The following is a 20,990-nucleotide window of genomic DNA, read 5'->3' as shown; positions in this document are numbered from 1 at the left end:
AACCATTCCGGGATACCTTGTTAATTAACTTCCTCTTTTTATAATTACATGCTTTTTAAATGAAGAGGGAGGGTGGGTTGCTTACAGGGAATGACTTTTAATAAAGAATACATGCTTTTTAAACGAGTGACTTTATTTCCTTAAGCAAGCTTTGTCGAAGGGGGAGGGTGGGTTGCTTACAGGAGGAGTCAATAAAGGGAGGGAGGTTCATGGAGGGGAAACAAACACAGCAGTCACCCGTACCCTGGCCTGTGATGAAACTCGTTTTCAAGGGTTCTCTGATGCGCACCGCTTCCTGGTCAGCTCTCCTAACCGCCCTGGTGTCTGGCTGCGCGTAATCAGCGGCCAGGTGATTTGCCTCAGCCTCCCACCCTGCCATAAAGGTCTCCCCCTACTCTCACACAGATTGTGGAGCACACAGCAAGCAGCAATAACAAAGGAGACATTGGTTTGGCTGAGGGCTGAGCGAGTCAGTAATGTGCGCAAGCGGGCTTTTAAACGGCCAAATGCACATTCTACCACCATCCTGCACTTGCTCAGCCTGTAGTTGAACAGCTCCTGACCACTGTCCAGGCTGCCTGTGTATGGCTTCATGAGCCATGGCATCAGGGGTAGACTGGGTCACCCAGGATAACTATAGGCATTTCAACATCCCCAACTGTTATTTTTTGGTCCGGGAAGTAAGTCCCTTGCTGCAGCCGTTTAAACAGAACAGTGGTTCTGTAGACTCGAGTGTCATGAACCCTTCCTGGCCATCCCACGTGGATGTTGGTGAAACGTCCCTTGTGATCCACCAGTGCTTGCAGCACCACTGAAAAGTACCCCTTGCGGTTTATGTAGTGGGTGCCCTGGTGCTCTGGTGCCAAGATAGAAATATGGGTTCCATCTATCGCCCCCTCACAGTTAGGGAATCCCATGCAGCAAAGCCATCCACTATGACCTGCACGTTTCCCAGAGTCACAACCTTTCGTAGCAGCAGCTTAATGATTGCTTTGGCTACTTGCATCACAGCAGCCCCCACAGTAGATTTTCCCCCAAATTGATTCCCGACTGACTGGTAGCTGTCTGGCGTTGCAAGCTTCCAGAGGGCTATTGCCACTCACTTCTCCACTGTGAGGGCTGCTCTCATCTTGGTATTATGGCGTTTCAGGGCAGGGGAAAGCAAGTCACAAAGTTCAAAGAAAGTGCTCTTACGCATGCGAAAGTTTCGCAGCCACTGCGAATCGTCCCACACCTGCAAAACTATGCGGTCCCACCAGTCTGTGCTTGTTTCCCGGGCCCAAAATCGGCGTTCAATGGGTAGAACCTCCCCCATTACCAGCAGGAGCTCCAAAGCACAGGGGCCCGTGGTTAGGGAGAAATCAGTGTCCATGTCCTCATCACTCTCGTTGCCGCGCTGCCGTAGCTGCCTCCTCCTCGCCTGTCTTTGCAGTTCATGGTTCACCATAGACTGCACGAGAATGCACTAGGTGTTTACAACGTCCACGATTGCGCTGTTGATCTGAGCAGGGTCCATTCTTGCTGTGCTATGGCATTTGCTTTCTGTTCACCCAGGAAAAAAGGCGCGAAATGATTGTCTGCTGCTTTCAGAAAGGGAGGGGTGAGGCTGTACCCAGAACCACCCGTGACAATGATTTTTGCCCCATCAGGCACTGGGATCTCAACCCAGAATTCCAAGGGGCAGGGGAGACTGCGGGAACTATGGAATAGCTATGGAATAGCTACTCACAGTGCAAAGCTCCGGAAATCGATGCTAGCCTCGGACCATGGACGCACACCACCGAATTAATGTGCCCAGTGTGGCCACAAGCAATCAACTTTATAATATCTGTTTTATAAAACCGGTTTCTGTTAATTCGAAATTACCCTGTAGTGTAGACGTACCCTGTGTGTGAGTTGCCTAGCTGTAATAATGTTCCACTTAGCTAACTTAGTACTAAAATTCAGAAGCCTCCAATGGAAATATTTCAAGACTGCTGCTCCATGTTAAACGAAGCTGAAGTGTAATGTCTGGTATGTGGGAGCAATTGCATTATGTTTATTAAGATATTAGCCTACTAGATACTTTGCTTAGAATTTCCCCCCAGTGGTAGTAATGGCGGGAACTCTAGTGGAGACACATCACTGGTATCTGATGTAAAGGTGCTGCTCGTTCAACACTGTTGAAACTCAGGCCAATTATTTAAGTGCCAAAATACTAGAGAGAGTAAAAAAAACAAATAAATCATTTTTTATAGGAAGTGGAATTTTCAATGTAACTTTAATGGAAAGGTGTTTGTTTTCTTCATTTTTTAACTTAATTTAATGTCTCTGTTAAGTCAAAAGAAAAGTTGCTGCATCTTCTGAAATCAGCTCTTCCATAGTTGAAAGGCGCTGAGGGTATGTCTACACTACGGGATTATTCCGATTTTACATAAACCGGTTTTGTAAAAGAGATTGTATAAAGTCGAGTGCACGTGGCCACACTAGGCACATTAATTCAGTGATGTGCATCCATGGTTTCATCATGGGCCAGGGTACGGTGTAACTGTTGTATTTGTTTTCCTTTGATGAATGCCCCCCTTGATTAACTCATTCCCTGTAAACAACCCACCCTGCCCCTTCGATTACAGCTTGCTTAAGGAAATAAAGTCACTATCATTTAAAAATCATGTATTCTTTATTAAAAAGTCATTATAAAAAGAGAGAGAGAAATGACAAGGTATCCCAGGTGTGGTTTGGGAGGAGGAAGGGAAGGAAAAGGCTACTAAAAACATTTCAATGTAATGACAGCCTTTTGGTTGGGCTATCCATGGGGGTGGAGTGGGCGGGTGCATGAAGCCTTCCCCCACGCATTCTTACATGTCTGGGTGAGGAAGATATGGAACATCGTCAGTGGTGAGGGTGGTGACACAGGGGCTACAGCGGCACTCTGTGACCCCGCTGCTCTTCCTGAAGCTCCACCAGACGTCGGAGGATATCAGTTTGATCACGCAGCAGCCCCAGCATTGCATCCCGCCACCGCATATCTTCCTGCCTACACCTCTGATCTTCCTGGCACCACCTCTCATCTCGAGCGTCCCTCCTGTCCTCACGTTCATTGGCGTCTTTCCTGTAACTTGATACCACGTCCTTCCCCTCATTCAAATAAGCTCTTTCATTGCGGGTCACTTCCATGGTTTCCGAGAACATTTCGTCTCATGTCTTCTTTTTCCTCTGCCTTATCTGAGATAGCCTTTGGGATGGAGTAGGGAGACTTGAAAAATGTGCAGCTGCATGAGGGAGGGAAAAAAGGGAGAGAAGTATTTAAAAAGATACATTTTACAGAACAATAGTTATACTCTTTCACGGTGAACAACACTATTCACCTTACATAGCACATGTGATTTCACTACAAGGTCGCATTTTGCATCTTAATATTGAGTGCCTGCGGCTCTGGTGTTACAGATCTCACAGACGCAGGCCCGGGCATCAGAATTCAGCTTGCATGCAGCCATGGTAAGCCATTGTCTTTCAGCTTCTGCAGCCTTCATATACACAGTGCCTTCCTTTCCCAAAAACCAAGCAAATCCCATTCAGTGATGCTTCTTTCCTGTTAACATGCAGTAGCAGAAGCCACCCCCCCTCCAATTCTGTGGGATGATCGCTTTACCCCTCCCCCCACCACATGGCTGGTATCATGGAAGATCACTGCTAATCACCCTCCTTCCCCCCCCCCCCCCAGTGACTGGTATCAGGGAAGATCCCTGATAGCCAAACACGAAAAAGCTCAGCGCTATTTCCCTCCCCCCACTTGGCTACGTGCAAGTAAGAATTTCTTTTAAGCAACAGGCAAACAGCCCAGTAGGAATGGCCATCTCTGTCCCCTTACTTAAATTCCTGAATTTCAACCATGTTATCATGAACGATATCACTCTGCTGAGGATAACACAGTGAGATAAAGAACGGATGTTTCTTGAATGCCAGCAATCACCGGGACCATACGCAGCTATGTTTTGTCATGCAATGATACCCGATTACTTGCTACATGCATGGCGTGGTAAAGTGTCCTACCATGGTGGACGGAACAAGGCTGCCTTGCCCAGAAACCTTCTGCAAAGGTTTTTGGAGTACCTCCAGGAGCACTTCATGGAGATGTCCCTGGAGGATTTCCGCTCCATCCCCAGACATGTTAACAAACTTTTCCAGTAATTTTACTGTCCACGGATGCATCCTAAGCCCTCATGGCATATCAATCATTAAAAAACACTTGCTTTTAAACTATGTTTTATATTTACAAAGGTACACTCACCAGAGGTCGCTTCCATGTCTTCACGGTCTGGGCTAGTGGCTTGGGAGGGCTGGGAGGATAATTCCGTCTGGGTCACAAAAAGCTCCTGGCTGTTGGGGAGAATGGAGTGCTGTGTGCTCTCTGCAGGCTCATCCTCCTCTTCCTCCTCCTCATCTTCCCCCTCTGCTGAATCCTCATCCATAGTTGAGATTATAACCCCCACCTCGGAATCCACGGACAAGGGGGGGTTAGTGGTGGTGCAGCCCCCTAAAATTGCATGCAGCTCAGCGTAGAAGCAGCATGTTTTTGGCCCCGACCCGGACTTTCCGTTTGCTTCTTTGGTTTTCTGGTAGGCTTGTCTGAGCTCCTTAACTTTCACTCTGCAGTGCACTGAGGCCTTTTTCCATCATACCCTTGGAAATTTTTTCAAATATTTTTTCATTTCATCTTTTGGAACAGAGTTCTGTTAGCACTGAATCCTCTCCCCATATAGCGATCAGATCCAGTACCTACTGTGCGGTCCATGCTGGAGCTCTTTTTCGATTCTCAGGAGACTGCATTGTTACCTGTGCTGATAAGCTCTGCTTGGTCACCTGTGCTGATGAGGGCTCCACGCTGGCCAAACAGGAAATGAAATTCAAAAGTTTGCGGGGCTTTTCCTGTCTACCTGGCCAGTGCATCGGAGTTCAGATTGCTGTCCAGAGCGGTCACAGTGGTGCACTGTGGAATACCGCCTGGAGACCAATACTGTCGATTTGCAGCCACACTAACCCTAATCCGATATGGTAATACCGATTTTAGCGCTGCTCCTCTCGTTGGGGAGGAGTAGAGAAACTGATTTAAAGAGCCCTTTGTATTGATATAAAGGGCCTCGTAATGTAGAAAGATGCAGCGTTAAATCGGTTTAACGCTGCTAAAATCAGTTTAAATGCGTAGTATAGACCAGGCCTGAATATCTCAAAGTGCTTTGCAGATGCTAATGAAGCTTCACAACACTCTTGTGAGGGTGGTAAGAGATACATAAGAATCATTTCACCCACCGTAATTGCTGCCACCCTTTGTAGTGGATCCTTCCTGTCTTTAATATTACATGATAGAGAGAGAACACCACTGCAACCTAACGAAACTGCAGAGGGAGAGTCTGGTAGGTAGAACATAATTGCCTGACTAGACATTTGGCCAGGAGGCTGGGGTTAACACCCCTACTAGGAGAAAATTTCCTGGGGTCTTTAAAGTGTTTAAGTGATGAGTCTATGAGTCTATCAGAACCTTGACTCTTTATGTGTTGTGGTTAAGTTTAGTCCATATATCCAAGGAAGGGAAAGTTTCTGTTAACTGTAACATATGTTTAAAGGCTAACCTTGATTGCATTCTACATCTCTGAGGCAAAATAATAAGGTTATGCGATCATAGTTCATTTAAGTGTTTTGCTGCTTGGACTTGGATTTCCAAGTCCAGTTGCCATTGCTGATAGTTGATATATGTGAAGTAGTGAACTGAAAAATCATATTGTCAGAACCAGACCACACTGGGCATAATAGTACAAGGAATTTCACTAACAGTTGTGAAGAATGTGGCTTGGAATTAACACCTGGGTTCACGGTATGATGCTATATTATTTTTATATCAATAACACAGCTGGTGTAGTGCTGTGAACTGGAAAGTGTGGAACACTTATGATAGCCAGAATTTGAACTGCAAACTCCTCAAAGGGACCATATAGTTTTATATAAAAATCCTGCACAATGCCCGAAGCTTTGGAAAACTCCCATAAGCTGCAGTATGAGGATCCAACTCTGTTTAGTTGTCTACACTGTAATAAAAAAATATAGCTAACTTTCTGGTAGTGACTTGTGACTATCCTTTTTTCTTTTGTCTGGCTCTGTAATATAAAGAAACAAAGTTTTTGAAAGGAAAACTCCATTGTTACTTTACTCCTATCAAGGATAATGCTGGACCATGGTTGTTTTTTTTAAGAAAAGAACTTAGTCTCAATAGCAGAAGAAAGCCAAAAGTGTTTGAGACACAAAATGACACATTTAAAAAACTCTTTTGAAATACATAGTTTTATTGTTTGTTAGTTCCAGTGTATTAAGAAGTGATGCTGAAGATTACTATGGAGAACTTTGTCTAATTTTGTATTAATGAAAGACCTCAAGAATTTATTTCTAAAATGTAGGCCACTCAGTTGGTGTAAATCTGTGCAGCTCTGCTGGAGTGAGAGAGTGATTTTCTTCAGTAAGAATCATTTTTGTTAATGGACCATAACCCACTGTAGGAGGGACAAACAATTACCCAAAAATAGATCCCAATAAGAATTAACACCTCAGTTGTGTTACATCGGGAAACTAAAAGATTCTAAGGGAAAAGTGGACATGCTGCTATCCCACTTTTTTAAACGATTCCATGATTTTTCCTTTGGATGGAGAAGGGATTCTCACATGTATTCCTCATGGAAGGAGTAATTGTTTAGAAATAGAAATAAATATAATAGAAATAAAAATAAACCTCTAACAAAGATTCTCTGGTCTTCAATCACCTTTTTTCCCTTCTCACCTCTGCACTCTGACCCAGTACCATTAGCTTGATGTAGTGAACACTGTTAACATCCTTGATTGTCCTTTGACTGTAAGTTAACACTTCCTTTCTGTGTTAGGGCAAGTAGGTTCTCTTCTAATAGTGCCAGAGCCAGCCTTTGTTTATGCTGCTTCTACCTTGCTTACGTATCCTTTTCGCAGTTATCCATTTCTTCTCATATTTTATTTCAGTCATAATTTTTCCTGTTTTCTGTCTTCTTGCATAGATTTTTAATATAAATATACAGCTTGGCTAGTTTTTATTAATATTTATTCTTGCAAACTCATTTGCAAAAACTTTTTTAGTTTTTCTGAATATGAGCAGTATTTTGAATCAATTATAATGGCACAGAATCACAATGGATTATGATAGTTTATTTGAACTGTAAAACATTAGAACTGATGTGACATGTTGTACTATATTATGTAAGACAGTGTCAGATGAGCTAATAATAGCAATAGACAAAATTTACAGCAGTGCCCCAAATGTCCAAATGCTAATACAGTGTATAAGTAGCTATGCACAAGATTTTACCCATGTAATTTAATAGCATATTTTTGAATGAAATTTGAGAGAGAGAGAGAGTGTGAGGTGTGTGTGTGTATGTGTGTGTGTACAAAGATCAAACAGATGCAAATGTATATATACCAAACAAGAATAAAGGAAAAATAAGAGTTTTACGGTTCTGTTATCTAGATACTTCTGCAATAGCAACTTTATAAATACTGAGACCATTACAACACATACAAGGTCCGACAGTATGATATGCAGCTAGATAGCTGAGATTGGATGGATTTGCTTAAGAATGGATGTTGAATCAAAGACGTGTGTTTGGTGGTTACTGAATGGTTAAAGGTAAAAATAGAAGTTAAATTAAAACATAAAATAGAAGGATGTGAGTATAGATTTTAATGGCGGGCCCCTGTTTAAGGCCCCCACCAACACCGAACTGTTTTTAGTGGGGAGAAGTTTGATTTGCAGTGATGATACAGTAACTTGGGTTAATTGTTGACTTTAAGATAAAGCATTAGTTTTCAACTGTTTTTAAAGTCTAATACACATATGCACATCTTGACTCACTACGACTTATTTTCAAAGTCCCAGTTAGCAGGTAGAAACATATTCGACTTCCTCCTGTCTTTCTCTGCTAGAATACTTGTATGTTAAATACTTTCCTCGTATTATATATATTGGATCTCAATCAATGTTCCATCTTTTAATCGCTATTTTTGGATAGTCAAAATGTTCTGCTCCCTGGTATAAACTGTATGGTCTCCAGTCCCTTCATTTTCTTTGTTCCTCTTTGTCATTTTGAGAGTGGTCTGAATTTAAACAAAAATAAAAGATCAGCTGAGGCAGTCACTGTGAGGCCTCTCATTTAATTTCTTGATGAGAAATACTGCTGATATTCAGTACAAAAACACACTCAGGAATGAATGTAGAGTTCTTCTCACTGCTGCACTGAAATACATGCTTTTAGCTAAATCTTTGTGTTTTACCAAAACAGGAGATGGCAAACATTTTGGCACAAAAACAGCTTCGGGCTATCATCTTAACAGTAAGTATTAGTATAAAGTTCCCAAAGATTTTATTTACCAGTACAGGGGAAAAAACACGTTGCCATTTTGGTGGATGTATGTTGTATATTATTCGTGTTTATGTTCTTTTAGTTGTTTTTGTATTTCCATATGTTTTGTGGCTTGCTAGATAAATAATGTAGTTCTGCTGCTGAATGAACTAGAATTGACTGTCCAAAAGGGAAAAGAGGTTATTTCCCCAATGCATACATTGTCATTTCTCTACCAAGATATAATAATGATAAAATGCAGTATTTGGGGCTTCCTTCCTTTGGAGAAAGTGAGCATTAGTTTGCAGACTAGGAGGGATTTGAAAAATCTTCAGTGGCCTTGATTAGTAATGCAAACCAAACTTTAGGATTTGAACTTTCTGTCAAGCAAACAGTGCTGCCTGGCTTTCAAAATCCCCTATGCCTGTTTGTGCATCATGTGTATAGGTGATTTTACAATATGAAAACTCTTGTGTTTCCACATGTCTTGAGATCTTAAATGGCACGCAGTTTGCCAAAGTTAGATTATTGCTGGTGATAAATAATTGCACGGAAGATGCACAAGACATATTTCAAAGTGGACTTAATAAACATAATAAAGAGGCTTCTCCTTCTCTGAGAACCAGGGGGAGTTTTGTCACTGATCATAGTTAGAGCCAGATCAGGGCTATTCTAAACTGTACTAGTGCAGTATCTGATATGACATAGATATGAGAATTAGGCAGATTTGGCAGTCTGGAGACCCCGCCCCCCTCGCACCTCTCTTTTTCTTTAGATAATCAGTGTGGAAAAAGCAGACTGTTTCAGTTTCAAAGGCTATATTTTCCTTCCTAAGTGGCTGTATACATAGTAGGCTAGATTTTGACCCCTGTTGTGAAATTTACATGAGTAACAATCCCAGGTACTCATTCTCTGGCATAAATGTTCCAATGCCATGTAGCAGAGGACAGCAAACATCCTATTTAGCACTGCCGCTGAGTAGCATCATCTTGGTGGTTATGCCCATTTCTCTCCTTAGACACTACTGGGTTAGTGACCTCTGATTACACCCTCTACAGAAACCCTTGGGGTGTAGATTGTATCAATCTAGTTAGCTTCCCTGTCATTTTTGTGTACCTCGGCGACTTTAAAATTATCCATAATTTTGGCACCTGCATTGTAACTTTGGTGACTTCTGTATTCTTTGTGGGCATTTCATTCTAATTTTAATTAATTTTAAACCATTTTCCTCATATAGAATGAGATCATCTGATAGAGAGGTAGGAGTGTGGTTCATTTGTAATTGATTCCCTTGCAGCAACTGGCTTACTATGACAGCTGTATCAGCAGCATGAGTACTCTTCTGCTTAGAAACCTTGTTCTCTTCACTCTTTCTTTCTTTAAATGCACTCTTTGCATGTGCCCTTCTGAAGAGGGTGCTCTTCAAAAGGATGACCTGACAGCTAATTTCTGTTCTCTGTATGCACATGCTCTAGCTAGAGGGCAGGAGGAGAGGACTCTGTGCACTGCTTTCAGGAACTTTACTAAGGGATAGGATTTAATATCACAGCCCATGGAACACCCGTGTACCTAGCCACCCTACTAGTATTGGGCTTGCCTTTTCCCCTTCAACAGTATGCATACACCACTGCTCGTCAAACACATACAGGAATGGAAACACCTGAGCCCACTGATGGGAAGCAGTGATTGGAAAAGAGTAGGTGACATTCACTAGACTATCTTCCTTTCACAGCATGTTATCAGAGCCCAGAGGGCCATCAATAATGAAATGGCGCACCAGCTTTATGTTCTGCAAGTGCTCACCTTTAACCTTCTGGAGGACAGAATGATGACCAAAATGGATCCACAGGACCAGGTAAGTATCTCTCACAATCCAGTCTGAACAGTAAGGGGGCAGATGTAGTGCCAAGCTTAGCCTTTAGAGCCAGGAAAGGCAGATTAATCAAAGTGGCACGTCGTAGCAGTCACGGATATCCCATGTGTGTTTATAAAGACTGATTTTCCAGGGAGTCTGAAATTAAGGCCAGATTTTTTGTTTGAAAAACAAACTGCACAAACTGGCTTCTGTTATGCAAAAATGAGACAATAACCTGGCAAGTTTACCCCATCAGACCCCTATCTCTTGAGCTTGAGGTTCATCAATTGAATTTAGCATCATCCTGAGCTAAATCTGTACAGCATCCAGATCAGCATCAGTCTATTTTTTTTCTTATAATGTTTATCAGAACCACCTGAAATGAGTAGTCATGCTTCGTTGAATTCATTCATGTAGAACTAGAGCAAATGTTCAAATTAAAAGTATCTGATGTAGATAAGATTATGGTTAAATAACCCTGTAACTCTAGTTCATTCTTAATTTTGGGTTGTTGTGGTTAAACAATAACTATTTTTAATATTACTTAGCTCCAACAATGTGTGTGATGCTGCACAGTAAACAAAAATAGATAGTCCCTGCCCCAAAGAGCTTGCAGTTTAAAATAAGGGACTCAAAGAAGTCAGGATGCCATGGAAAAGATTTTCAGGTCTTGTTTCTTGAATTTTAAAGGAGCTTCATGCAGGCTATATAGAAGAAATGGTTTTTTAAGAGGGACTTAAATGACGACAATATGATGATTTGGGAAACTGGGATAGGTAGGATGTTCCACAGATAAAAGACAGCATTATCTATGGTTACATCGGAGCGATCATTGTGCACTCTCTTTTCTTTCAACATATAGAAGAGGGATAGTTTCTGCAACTCTTCACTCAGAAGGATACACACAGTTACCTGGTACACATCACACACTACATCATCAACCAAAGTAGCACTGTAGCTGTAAATGGCAAAACAGTTATTACTGGCACAAGATATTCTTGCTGAGCTGCAGATGTGCAGCATTGATGTGATTTGAAACTGCTGCAACACCGTCATCCCCTTAGTAACAAAAATCTGCTGTTGCTGAGAGGAATGCTTAGGGGTCAGTCCTTCAAGGTTCTGAGTACGCTCTGACCTGGATCCAGCAAAACACTGAGCACAAATTGAAACTTGAAGCCCGTGAGTTATCCCATTGACTTCAGTGGTGTTATACACACATGGTTAAAGTTAAGTGTGGGCTGGAGTGCAACCTTGCAAGATTGAGTCATCAAGTGTCTATCAGGACACTAGTACTTCATGTGAGTCTTCTGAGGAGTGAAATCCCTCAACTGTGAGGACTTGAGGAAATAGGGGGACACAAAGTTACTCTGTATGTCCATCTATCTAAATCCTTAAATTATATTCTGATAAAGTAAGATTGGGAGCTGGAGAGCGCGCAGTATTTTGAGACATTCTTTTGTAGTTCCTTGCTGTGACTCAAAACAGGTGACATTTCTCTGCTTTTTTTTTTTTTTTAAACTGACCTTTCCCTTTTTGAACCCCCTCAGGCTCAGAGGGATATTATATTTGAACTCCGAAGAATTGCTTTCGATGCAGAGTCTGAACCCAACAACAGCAGTGGCAGTATTGAGAAACGCAAATCTATGTATACCCGAGACTATAAGAAACTTGGATTTATTGTGAGTATTTTTGCTGAAACCCAGGTGTTATTCTAACCTGTTGAATCCTGATCAGTATATCTATTATGGTACAGTCTGAAATCAGGGACCTCCAGCAGAGCCTGACATTCCTGCTACTTCCTTCCCTTTAGTTTAAATGGGAAGTTAGTCAACACAACATGCTTTAGTTTCTGTTTGTTCCCTGCAAATTCTGTTAATATGAGTATTATTATTGCTTTAGCAGATGTGAATCCAGTGTGAATTAGTGAATGTAAACGTTATAGCAAGAGAAAACATACTGTTGACTATTAATTCCAAATCTGTCCTATGATAATCTTACTCGTAATGGTGTTTTGAATAAATAGACACTATCAAAGGGATCTATGGCATGAATTATTATCCATATATTCAATTTCTGGTTATGTCAAATGATGAACACAGTAATCTTCAGGCAGAATGTTTTATTTAAATATAGGCTCCTGTGTTTTGGTTCTTAAAGCCTTTGGATCTTTTTTTTTTTATGCAGCAAAAGGGTATAGAGTATCTGACCCATTCAAATCAACAGGAGTTTTGCTGTTGACCTCAGTGGGACCAGGATTAGATCCAGATTACAATTTGATTAAATTGCCTTATAAATATATATGTACGTATAACGCCTTTCCTCATTCCAGAAACAGAGGACTGCCATGTAATGTAGTTAGTATTTTAATTTGTTGGTCACTGTAGGTAGTTGGGTTATTACTCCTCAATTTGTTTGTATAAAGACAAAGCAAAATACTACACTTTAGGAAGGAAAAATCAAATGCGCAAAGAAAAAACTGGGAACAGCTGACTAGTCAGTAAAACTGTTGGAAGGGATTGGGGTTATGGTGGACCACAAATTGAATATGCATCTACAGTGTGAGAAAGGTTAAGTTTTGTGATATTTAGCATTTTTCTTAGTCATAGAATCTGAAGTCAAGTGAAATCACCATAATCTCAGCTTTCTTTCTTTCTTTTTTTTTTTTAAATTGTGTCCAGCCCTCATAGTTGTGGAGATAAAATTGAAAACATGAACCCTAAATATTCAAAAGCCAGAATATAAACAAAAAGAACTTCAAGTGTTTTGTTTTTAAATCTCAGGATTTTAAAGAAAATCCTATTGTTTTGGGGGCCTAATTTATTAATTCTGAACACTCAAGGTTGGTAATTGTCTGAGCAAAGTCAGGTCTAATACTGAACTTGATGATGTTTGTCCGTCTAGCTTTTGAATGCTCTGTCTGATCAAATCCAAAATTTCAGGAAATATTCTAGGCATCAGTGGGCACATCTCTACTGATTTTGGTGCAAATCAGAGCACTCGAAAAGCCTGATTCAGAGGAAATTCAGGGCCCCCAGACTGCCTGGTGCTGCAGGCAGAGGAATTTCTATGCTGCCCTCTGCTGCTTCGTACATTATCAGAGGCTGCAGCTGAACTTGCTGCATGGGGAAATTGTAATTGTGTATGATCCTCATGGGAGTATAGGCCAGCTAGGGATTGCTGGAGTGCATAGTGGTCTGGCTTCTTTCACTCTCCACTTTATCCCACCCCACCGCCAAACCACCCTCTCTATTCTCTGAAGCACTAAGGGATGGAGATGCAGTAGGAAGATCCATCAGCTGTGTCTGTACAGGGGAGTTGTGGGAGGTTTCTGCTACCTGTGCATTGCCTGTCTGGCACAAAGGGAGCAGATTGTTGGCAGAGATTCTACCTCAGGATGCTTTGCCCCTGTCCCCTGGTGTAGGTCCTGGGAGTGTTCATTTGTGTACCAAGGAAGGTCAGGTTTCTTCCGTCTCACAAGCTGACCAAACAGTCTTTCAGATGGGGAGAGCAAAAGCTTGTCTTGTCTCTGACTCTCTCCTGTACAGCTTGTTCCCTTTCCGTATTTAGAGTGCAGATATTCTATCGTTTCATCTCTCTGCATTTCAAAAAGTTTTACCACATTATTGTGAAGGCAGTGCTAATAGAAAGTATACCATAGACATGGCTTCAGAGGTTTACAATAACATCTGTAAAACCCCACAGTCAGAAAGCCACATTCCAGATGTTCATGATGGTCTGAAGGGATGCTTGTTATTAGTAGAGGCAGGTTTAAAATAATATAAGCCTGTTTAAGTTCAACAGAACAGTGAACAGTAAACCAAAAGAACATGATCCAATCAGAAGATATAAGATCCAGTACATTTTAGAGATTTATTCTCTTAGCCTACTGCAAGTTAAGTACTCAGCAATGGTCTGAATTCTATTTCTGTCCTTCCTTATCTGTTTTTGACAGTAACATTGCAAACAAGATTTACTTCTGGCAGCAAAACATTTGATAGCAATAATTTATTTTTCCACAGTTTCAAAATATTGAAACAAAATCAAAAGATGGAAACAATACTGGTAAGTGTCAGATATTTATAAAAGCCCAAGTCACATATATGGGTAATGATAAAATAGGTCCTAATTTCACAAGCCATTGACATGATTCCTCAAGCTTGAAGAGGTTATTATATATTAACATCCAACGCCTGCATTTCCACCCTCATGCATATGAGTCCATTTAATCCTTGTAATCCAGACTGGGCAATAAATACTGCTAAAAAGCTGTTATCTTTCAAACTCATTCAGACTCTCTCTATATCTTTTTCAAGCATGCCCAACCTCAGGCCCATCTGCGAGAGATTGTAATATGCTTTTTTGCTTAAAGAGGTGGACCTTGCTAGTTTCCAAGGCATTTACATTGGCCACAATTCTAAAGGATACTACCAGCTTCTCTTTTAGGGCCAGATTCTGAAAAGTGTCTATCATGCAGCAGCTCCCATTGATTGTTTAGAATGTGTGCACACATATACCAGGGTTTTTGTGCATAATATTTTATATATTATGTGGATGGTGCTGACTTAATGAGTCATGTTTTATCTTCATTATTCAATGTGTGGCCCAATTTGTTGTTTACTGCACACTGTTCAAACCCCACTCTGAAGACACAATTACTAATTTCCTCACTGGCTTCTAGTCCCAATCTCCTTATCAAACCAATTTCCTCCTTAGTCCTCCAATTCTGGCAACCTTTTCTTTAATGGTTCTAGCACACCCATGGTTTGGAGCAGGGACTGGTGGGGTGGGCAGGCTGGGCCTGGGATCCAAGGGAGAAGTGGGGTACTTGGAGAATGGAATTAGGAATACTAGGTATGTCTACACTGCAACAAAATACTTGCAGCTAGCCCGTCAGCTGACACAGGCCTCACAAGCCTTGGGCTGTGGGGCTATAAAGCTGCCCTGTAGTTGTTCAGACTCAGGCTGGAGCCTGGGCTCTGGGCCCCTGCTAGGTGGGAGGGTGCCAGAGTCTGGGCTCCAGCCCAAGTGCACTGCAATTTTATAGCCCTGCAGCCCAAGCCCTGAGAGCCTGAGTCAGCTGACATGGGCCAGCTGTGGGTGTTTTATTGCAGTGTAGACATACCTAGGCCTTGTCTACACTACAAAGTTGCAGCGCTGGTGAGGGGGTTACAGCGCTGCAACTTAGGGTGTGTACACACCTGCAGGGCATTACCAGCGCTGCAACTCCCTGTTTGCAGCGCTGGCCATACACCCGGTCGTGCCTCGGGTGTAGAGGATCCAGCGCTGGATCACCAGCGCTGGTCATCAGGTGTAGACATAACCAGCGTTTTTGTTGACCTCCGTGGAATAATCAGGTATCCCAGCATACCTGAGGAAGCCTCTCTGGTAATTCACTGCCCTCCAAGCAGGTCTCCTTCCCCGCGGTGTGCTCTGGCGTTCCCCGACCCCCCCTCCAAGCAGGTATCCAGCCCCACGGTGTGCTCTGGCGTTCCCCGACCCCCCCTCCAAGCAGGTATCCAGCCCCGCGGTGTGCTCTGGCGTTCCCCGACCTCCCCTCCAAGCAGGTATCCAGCCCCGCGGTGTGCTCTGGCGTTCCCCGACCCTCCCTCCAAGCAGGTATCCAGCCCCGCGGTGTGCTCTGGCGTTCCCCGACCCCCCCCTCCAAGCAGGTCTCCTTCCCCACGGTGTGCAACAGCGCTGCAGCGTGGCCACATCTAACACCACTTGCAGCGCTGGTTGCTGTAAGTGTGGCCACTCTGCAGCGCTGGCCCTATACAACTGTACTAATACAGCTGTAACAACCAGCGCTGCAAAATTGTAGATGTAGACATACCCCTAGTGTTCCTAATTCCATTCTCTGTGTACCCCTCTTCTCCCTTGGATCCCACGCCCAGCCTGCCCACCCCACCAGTCCCTGCTCCAAAATATGGGAGTGTTAAAACTATTAAAGAAAAGGTTGCCAAGATTTTTTAACACGAGAAAAGCAACTTATTTCCCCCAGCCTTGCTCTCAGAAATAGTTCACCTGGTTTGGCTGAAAATTTCCAGAAACGTCCAACCTGAGGAAGACACCGAGAATGGAAAATTTCAGCACAAATGATTCAAGTTTGGCCAAGTTAAAAGCACTGAAAACAGGATCTTATAATAGGAAATGTTAGACAACCTTAATAATGGGCAACACTACTAGCCCTGCCTGTAAACCATCATCACTTAATTAAATGTTTTCTGTTTTTTTATGTAACATAAATGAATGAGGATTGAACAACTGTTTATTGAACTTGAATTCTTCAACCAGGGTTGTCTATATTCATTACTCTTACTTCTACAGTGTTGTTACTTGTAGGCTGCCATTTCGGACTGAGAAATAGCTACATGTGCTTTATCAGTTTAAACAGCTCCTAAGATATTACTCTTTATTTCCTGCAACATAAAATTAATGGAAATAAATATGGTCACAAATTCAGTGATGCACATTATTTGTTTTAAAATAAAATTCTTCTTTGATATCTTCTGATTAAAAATGTAATGTCACTCTAGTTGAACAATTCAGGATCCCTATGTCATAGTTGTTAGCCTTTGCTAATTAGTTTTATATGAAGAAAAGAAAAACCTCCGGGAAAACATTTAGTTAAAGGACAATGCAGACAACTGGACAATTTGTATGGAGGAGATTAGCTGCTGTCAGTTAAGTAGTAAGTTGGGGAAGGGCTCAAGAGAAAAAAATTTTTGAGCAAGACTTTGGGGGCAGATGCCATGCCTTGTGGGAGTATTTAATATGAAGCTGAATTCCAGATCCTACAGCTGTCTCAAGTTAATAATGTCAATTAGATCGCATCACCCTTACTGGGTATTTGGAGTAGCTAATGGCAACTGTTTATTAAACAAAATGTGGTGCCTTTCTGGCCAACGGGAGTAAGAAAACAGCAGGGGCAAGGAGAGAGAACTTGGTGGTGGTTTAGTAATAGTTATTGCTGGGTGGTGGAAGGTGACCATTCATTTTCTTTCCAAACACAAGAGGCTTGGCACTTGAAGGATGACAGTCTTATTATGGGCTATAGTACTGGGGAAACCGAGAACAAGAGTTTGGGAGTTGCGGTTTTAGGAGTGAAATCTGGAGCTGGTGTAAAATCAAATTTATGGGAGTGAGACTAGATGGTTTCAGTGGTCTTTTCTGGCTGTCTTGTTTATGGTTCGGTGACATTTCCTTCTGTCAATAATATCCTACCATGCTTGGGAGGGCTACATTATTTATCTCCTGGGAATACTTACAAATCTCATGTTATAGTAGAAGAGATGATTTATTTAAATCCCTTTCTCAGGTTAGGCAATGGGCGAGAAATGGGTGGATGACATCACGTTAGCCCCTGTCTTACTCTCAGTGAAATCCATAAGAATTCAGTGGGAGGAGAATAAAGGAACACATTGTTTGAACATTAATATATACTCTCCACTGCTGATTTATTTGTTTGTTTATTTCCAGTCTTAGTTGTGGCTGTTATTTGAATACTTCTACTATTGCAGAGGAGAAACCTAGCCAAACTGCTACATATTTGTGAGAGCAGTTCATTTGTTCTAAACCTGGGCAAATAGTATCTAAACCATCTAGATATTACATATTCTTGTTGGTGTTTTTCAATTTAAAAATACTTCAACTACATTTTTGTTACTGAATTGTGTATCTGAGCTTGAGAAGCTTGAGAATTGGGCTTTGTAAATGGAATTAAAAGGCCTTTCCATCTTCCCCGTTGGGATTCCACAAAGTCCACTAATGCCTATTAGCCAGGATGGGTAAGGAATGGTGTCCCTAACCTCTGTTTGTCAGAGGGTGGAGATGGATGGCAGGAGAGAGATCACTTGATCATTACCTGTTAGGTTCACTCCCTCTGGGGCACTTGGCATTAGTCACTGTCGGTCGACAGGATACTGGGCTGTCTTATGTTCTTATTCAAGAATCCTCCTTTTGTTTTATCTTTTGGGGCTGCTTTATAATCAATTTCAGTCTTTGAATATAAATTTGTTAGTCTCTAAGGTGCCACAAGTACTCCTGTTCTTTTTGCGGATACAGACTAACATGGCTGCTACTCTGAAACCTGAATAATTAATGTTCTTCTTTACATATCACTTGTGCTTTAAGTAGCTTATTCCAATTCTTTCTTCAGCCCTTTTCAGGGACTAAGCTAAAGCCTTATCTACAATAAGAAATAAAGTCATCACTGACAGCTGTTGTCAGGAGCACTTGGTTAACTGACCTAGTTTAATTATGAGTTAGGTGAAAGCAAACCATCTGAGCTAACTCTGAGAGTGGAAGAGACTTGTGTTTCCAAGGACTTACATGAAAATGCTGAACAGCCAGTAATCTGTCAAACTTGCCAGCTTCACACTTTCTGTATTTTTTTTCTGTTAGCTAAGGCTTGATAGGGAATTAGTTTTCCATGAAGAGTTTTAATATATCTTAACTAGCAGTATTCCCCCCAACCCTCGCGCCCTTCCCCCGACAAACCTTATGAGTGAATTTTGCTCTTATGTTCCATGAAAGGCTTATTGCTGCTGTATTTCATCCTCCAGCCGCCCCCACCAAGCAACCCAATAAATATCCAGAATCACAGGCTCTCACCAGCACAAAACATTGGTGTGCCAGCATTGACTGACGTGCAGCATCATTGTGCTTGGTTGTTTGAAGCTCTTCCAAGTAGATGTTTTCTAGGCACATACATTAGAGATGTAGGTTGTCTGATTTTGACCTTGGTTACCCTGCTCTTAGTCTGTGGTAACTCCACTGAAATCAATGGATTTTACTCTAGATTTACACTGGGGTAACAGAGATTAGAATCTGGTCCCGAGCCTGCTGACTGGGAGTTTGTCAGTGGCATAGGATAAACTGCCAAAAAACTTTCTGTTTTATGTTATCACTGGCAATCAGTGAGGTTTCTGTTTACAGTGGTCTGTGTAGGGAACTGTTTGCTCATGTTATGCAATCAGGCAGGGAAAGCAGAGCATTTCTGAAAGATTATATCATGTGTTGGGTGCTTTGTGAGGCCTAATGCCAAAGACCAAGCGGTTTCAGCCATTCTGGAGAGAAGTGTGTTAATCCCCAGAATTGCCCTGGCTACAGTATTGCTATTATCAAAAGCAAACTGAGAAGCAGAAAGAAAAAAGTCAGCATCTAACCGAGCCTATTCTGGAGCTAATAACCACAACAGTTCTGATTTACTTTCCCACTTTTCCTACTAGTGAGCAAGGTTGGATATCCCATTGTGACTTTAATTACAGAGCCTTCATGTTGCGTGGCTAGAGCTAGACAGGGATGCAGTGTCATCAGTTCAGCCTTTTAAATCTCTTGCAGCCAGGAATTTAAAAAGTTCATCACAAAGCAGCTGGAAGGATTTTCTTTTACCATGTCCACAACTTGCTGGTCCTGTGTTGCATAAACAGCAGCCAAAGGCTCAGCTCTGGACTTCATTGGAAACAGATCAGGAAAAAACAGCTGCTTATAGCAGAAATGGGTGACCAAAAAATACTTCTTGTTCTTTTTTAATGATTCAGACAAACATGAGCTGCAAAGAGTAATGCCTGATCAGTCTCAGTGCTGCATGGGTGTACAGTTACATGCCTGCTCTTTTTTTTGCATAGGCTGTTCTGCTTGGAAAAATAGCATTTGTCACTGCCACAGAACATGGCTGCTCCCCATTTGTCATACCGGTCTTCTACTGCCTGACCTCTGCTGCTCCCTTCATTTTTCTTACTCAGATAGCTTTAACACACATCATTTCACTACCTGCTTTCTTATTCCAGATGAAAAGAAATAGGGGGAAAGAAACGCTTATTGGTAGGATTTAACTCAGTGAAGGATTGAAAGCTTTCTTTAATTACCTTTTGTTGTGTTTATCCTGGCCCATCCTTTCGTAGGAGGCATTGTGCTTTTTTGTTGTTGTTTTTGGACTAGGTTGGGGACAGTTCCTCCTCTCCCTCCCATGCCTCTGCATACAGTCAGCCACTTGTTACCACATGATGGGTCTGGTGAATATTTCCTTGTGTACTTACTGCTACTTTTTTTATTTAAAATAATCATTGTGTTGCCCTTTTACATATCAATAATACTTTCCACTTCCATGGTGCCATCTGGGGATGTCAGAGCACTTCGCAAGCCCTGGTGAAATAGATGGAATTAAGCCCATCTTATAGGTGGGGTAAATGAAGTGCAGAGAGATCAAGTGGCAAATGTGGAACTAGATCTCAAACCTCACGACTCCCAGTTCTCTGCACTAACCACTTTACCATACTTTTATTGGCTTAAAAGCTGAGTATTTACAATACAGCCATTTAGCCCAATATGTTTTAACTTAATTAGTTTAAGAAGTCCCTGCTTCCTTAACCTATCTAGATATGTAATGGGTGAATTCTAGTCCAGGATGCTATGTCACAAGGTGAACATGTGTCAACCCCTCATTTAGTTTCCCTAATTTTGTCATTACCTGTCTTATAAATGGCTTTCTGAGCACAGTTACAAAATATGTGTGGTTAGGCAGAAATACAAGCTGTTTACTGGACAGGCTGAGGTAGTTTCAGTATCTCAAATGCACGGATCCCTTCTGCCTATCCTATCAAAGAGCATACCATCCGGGAGCTTCCATGGAAAATGTATGCTTCCACCTATACATCAACACACTGGACTGCTAATAAAACAGTAGACTGAAGGAAGGAAATCAACATAAACTGTGCTGATTTGCCCACCTTATATAAATG

General features: G+C 41.9%; 1 protein-coding gene across 3 annotated transcripts in view; it reads left to right on the top strand.

The window, feature by feature from the left end:
* Positions 1-20,990, top strand: part of ELMO1 (engulfment and cell motility 1) — a 464,971-nt gene that overhangs the window by 183,918 nt on the left and 260,063 nt on the right. For all 3 annotated transcript variants that reach the window (XM_030551368.1, XM_030551367.1, XM_030551369.1), the window contains exons 11-13: positions 8,334-8,384; positions 10,126-10,248; positions 11,796-11,927. In XM_030551368.1, coding sequence (XP_030407228.1) covers positions 8,334-8,384; positions 10,126-10,248; positions 11,796-11,927 — 306 coding nt within the window. The remainder of the gene's footprint in view (positions 1-8,333; positions 8,385-10,125; positions 10,249-11,795; positions 11,928-20,990) is intronic.

This window comes from Gopherus evgoodei, chromosome 2 (assembly GCF_007399415.2).
Source record: "Gopherus evgoodei ecotype Sinaloan lineage chromosome 2, rGopEvg1_v1.p, whole genome shotgun sequence".
Lineage (NCBI taxonomy): Eukaryota > Metazoa > Chordata > Testudines > Testudinidae > Gopherus > Gopherus evgoodei.
This window is presented reverse-complemented; position numbering and strand designations above follow the sequence as displayed.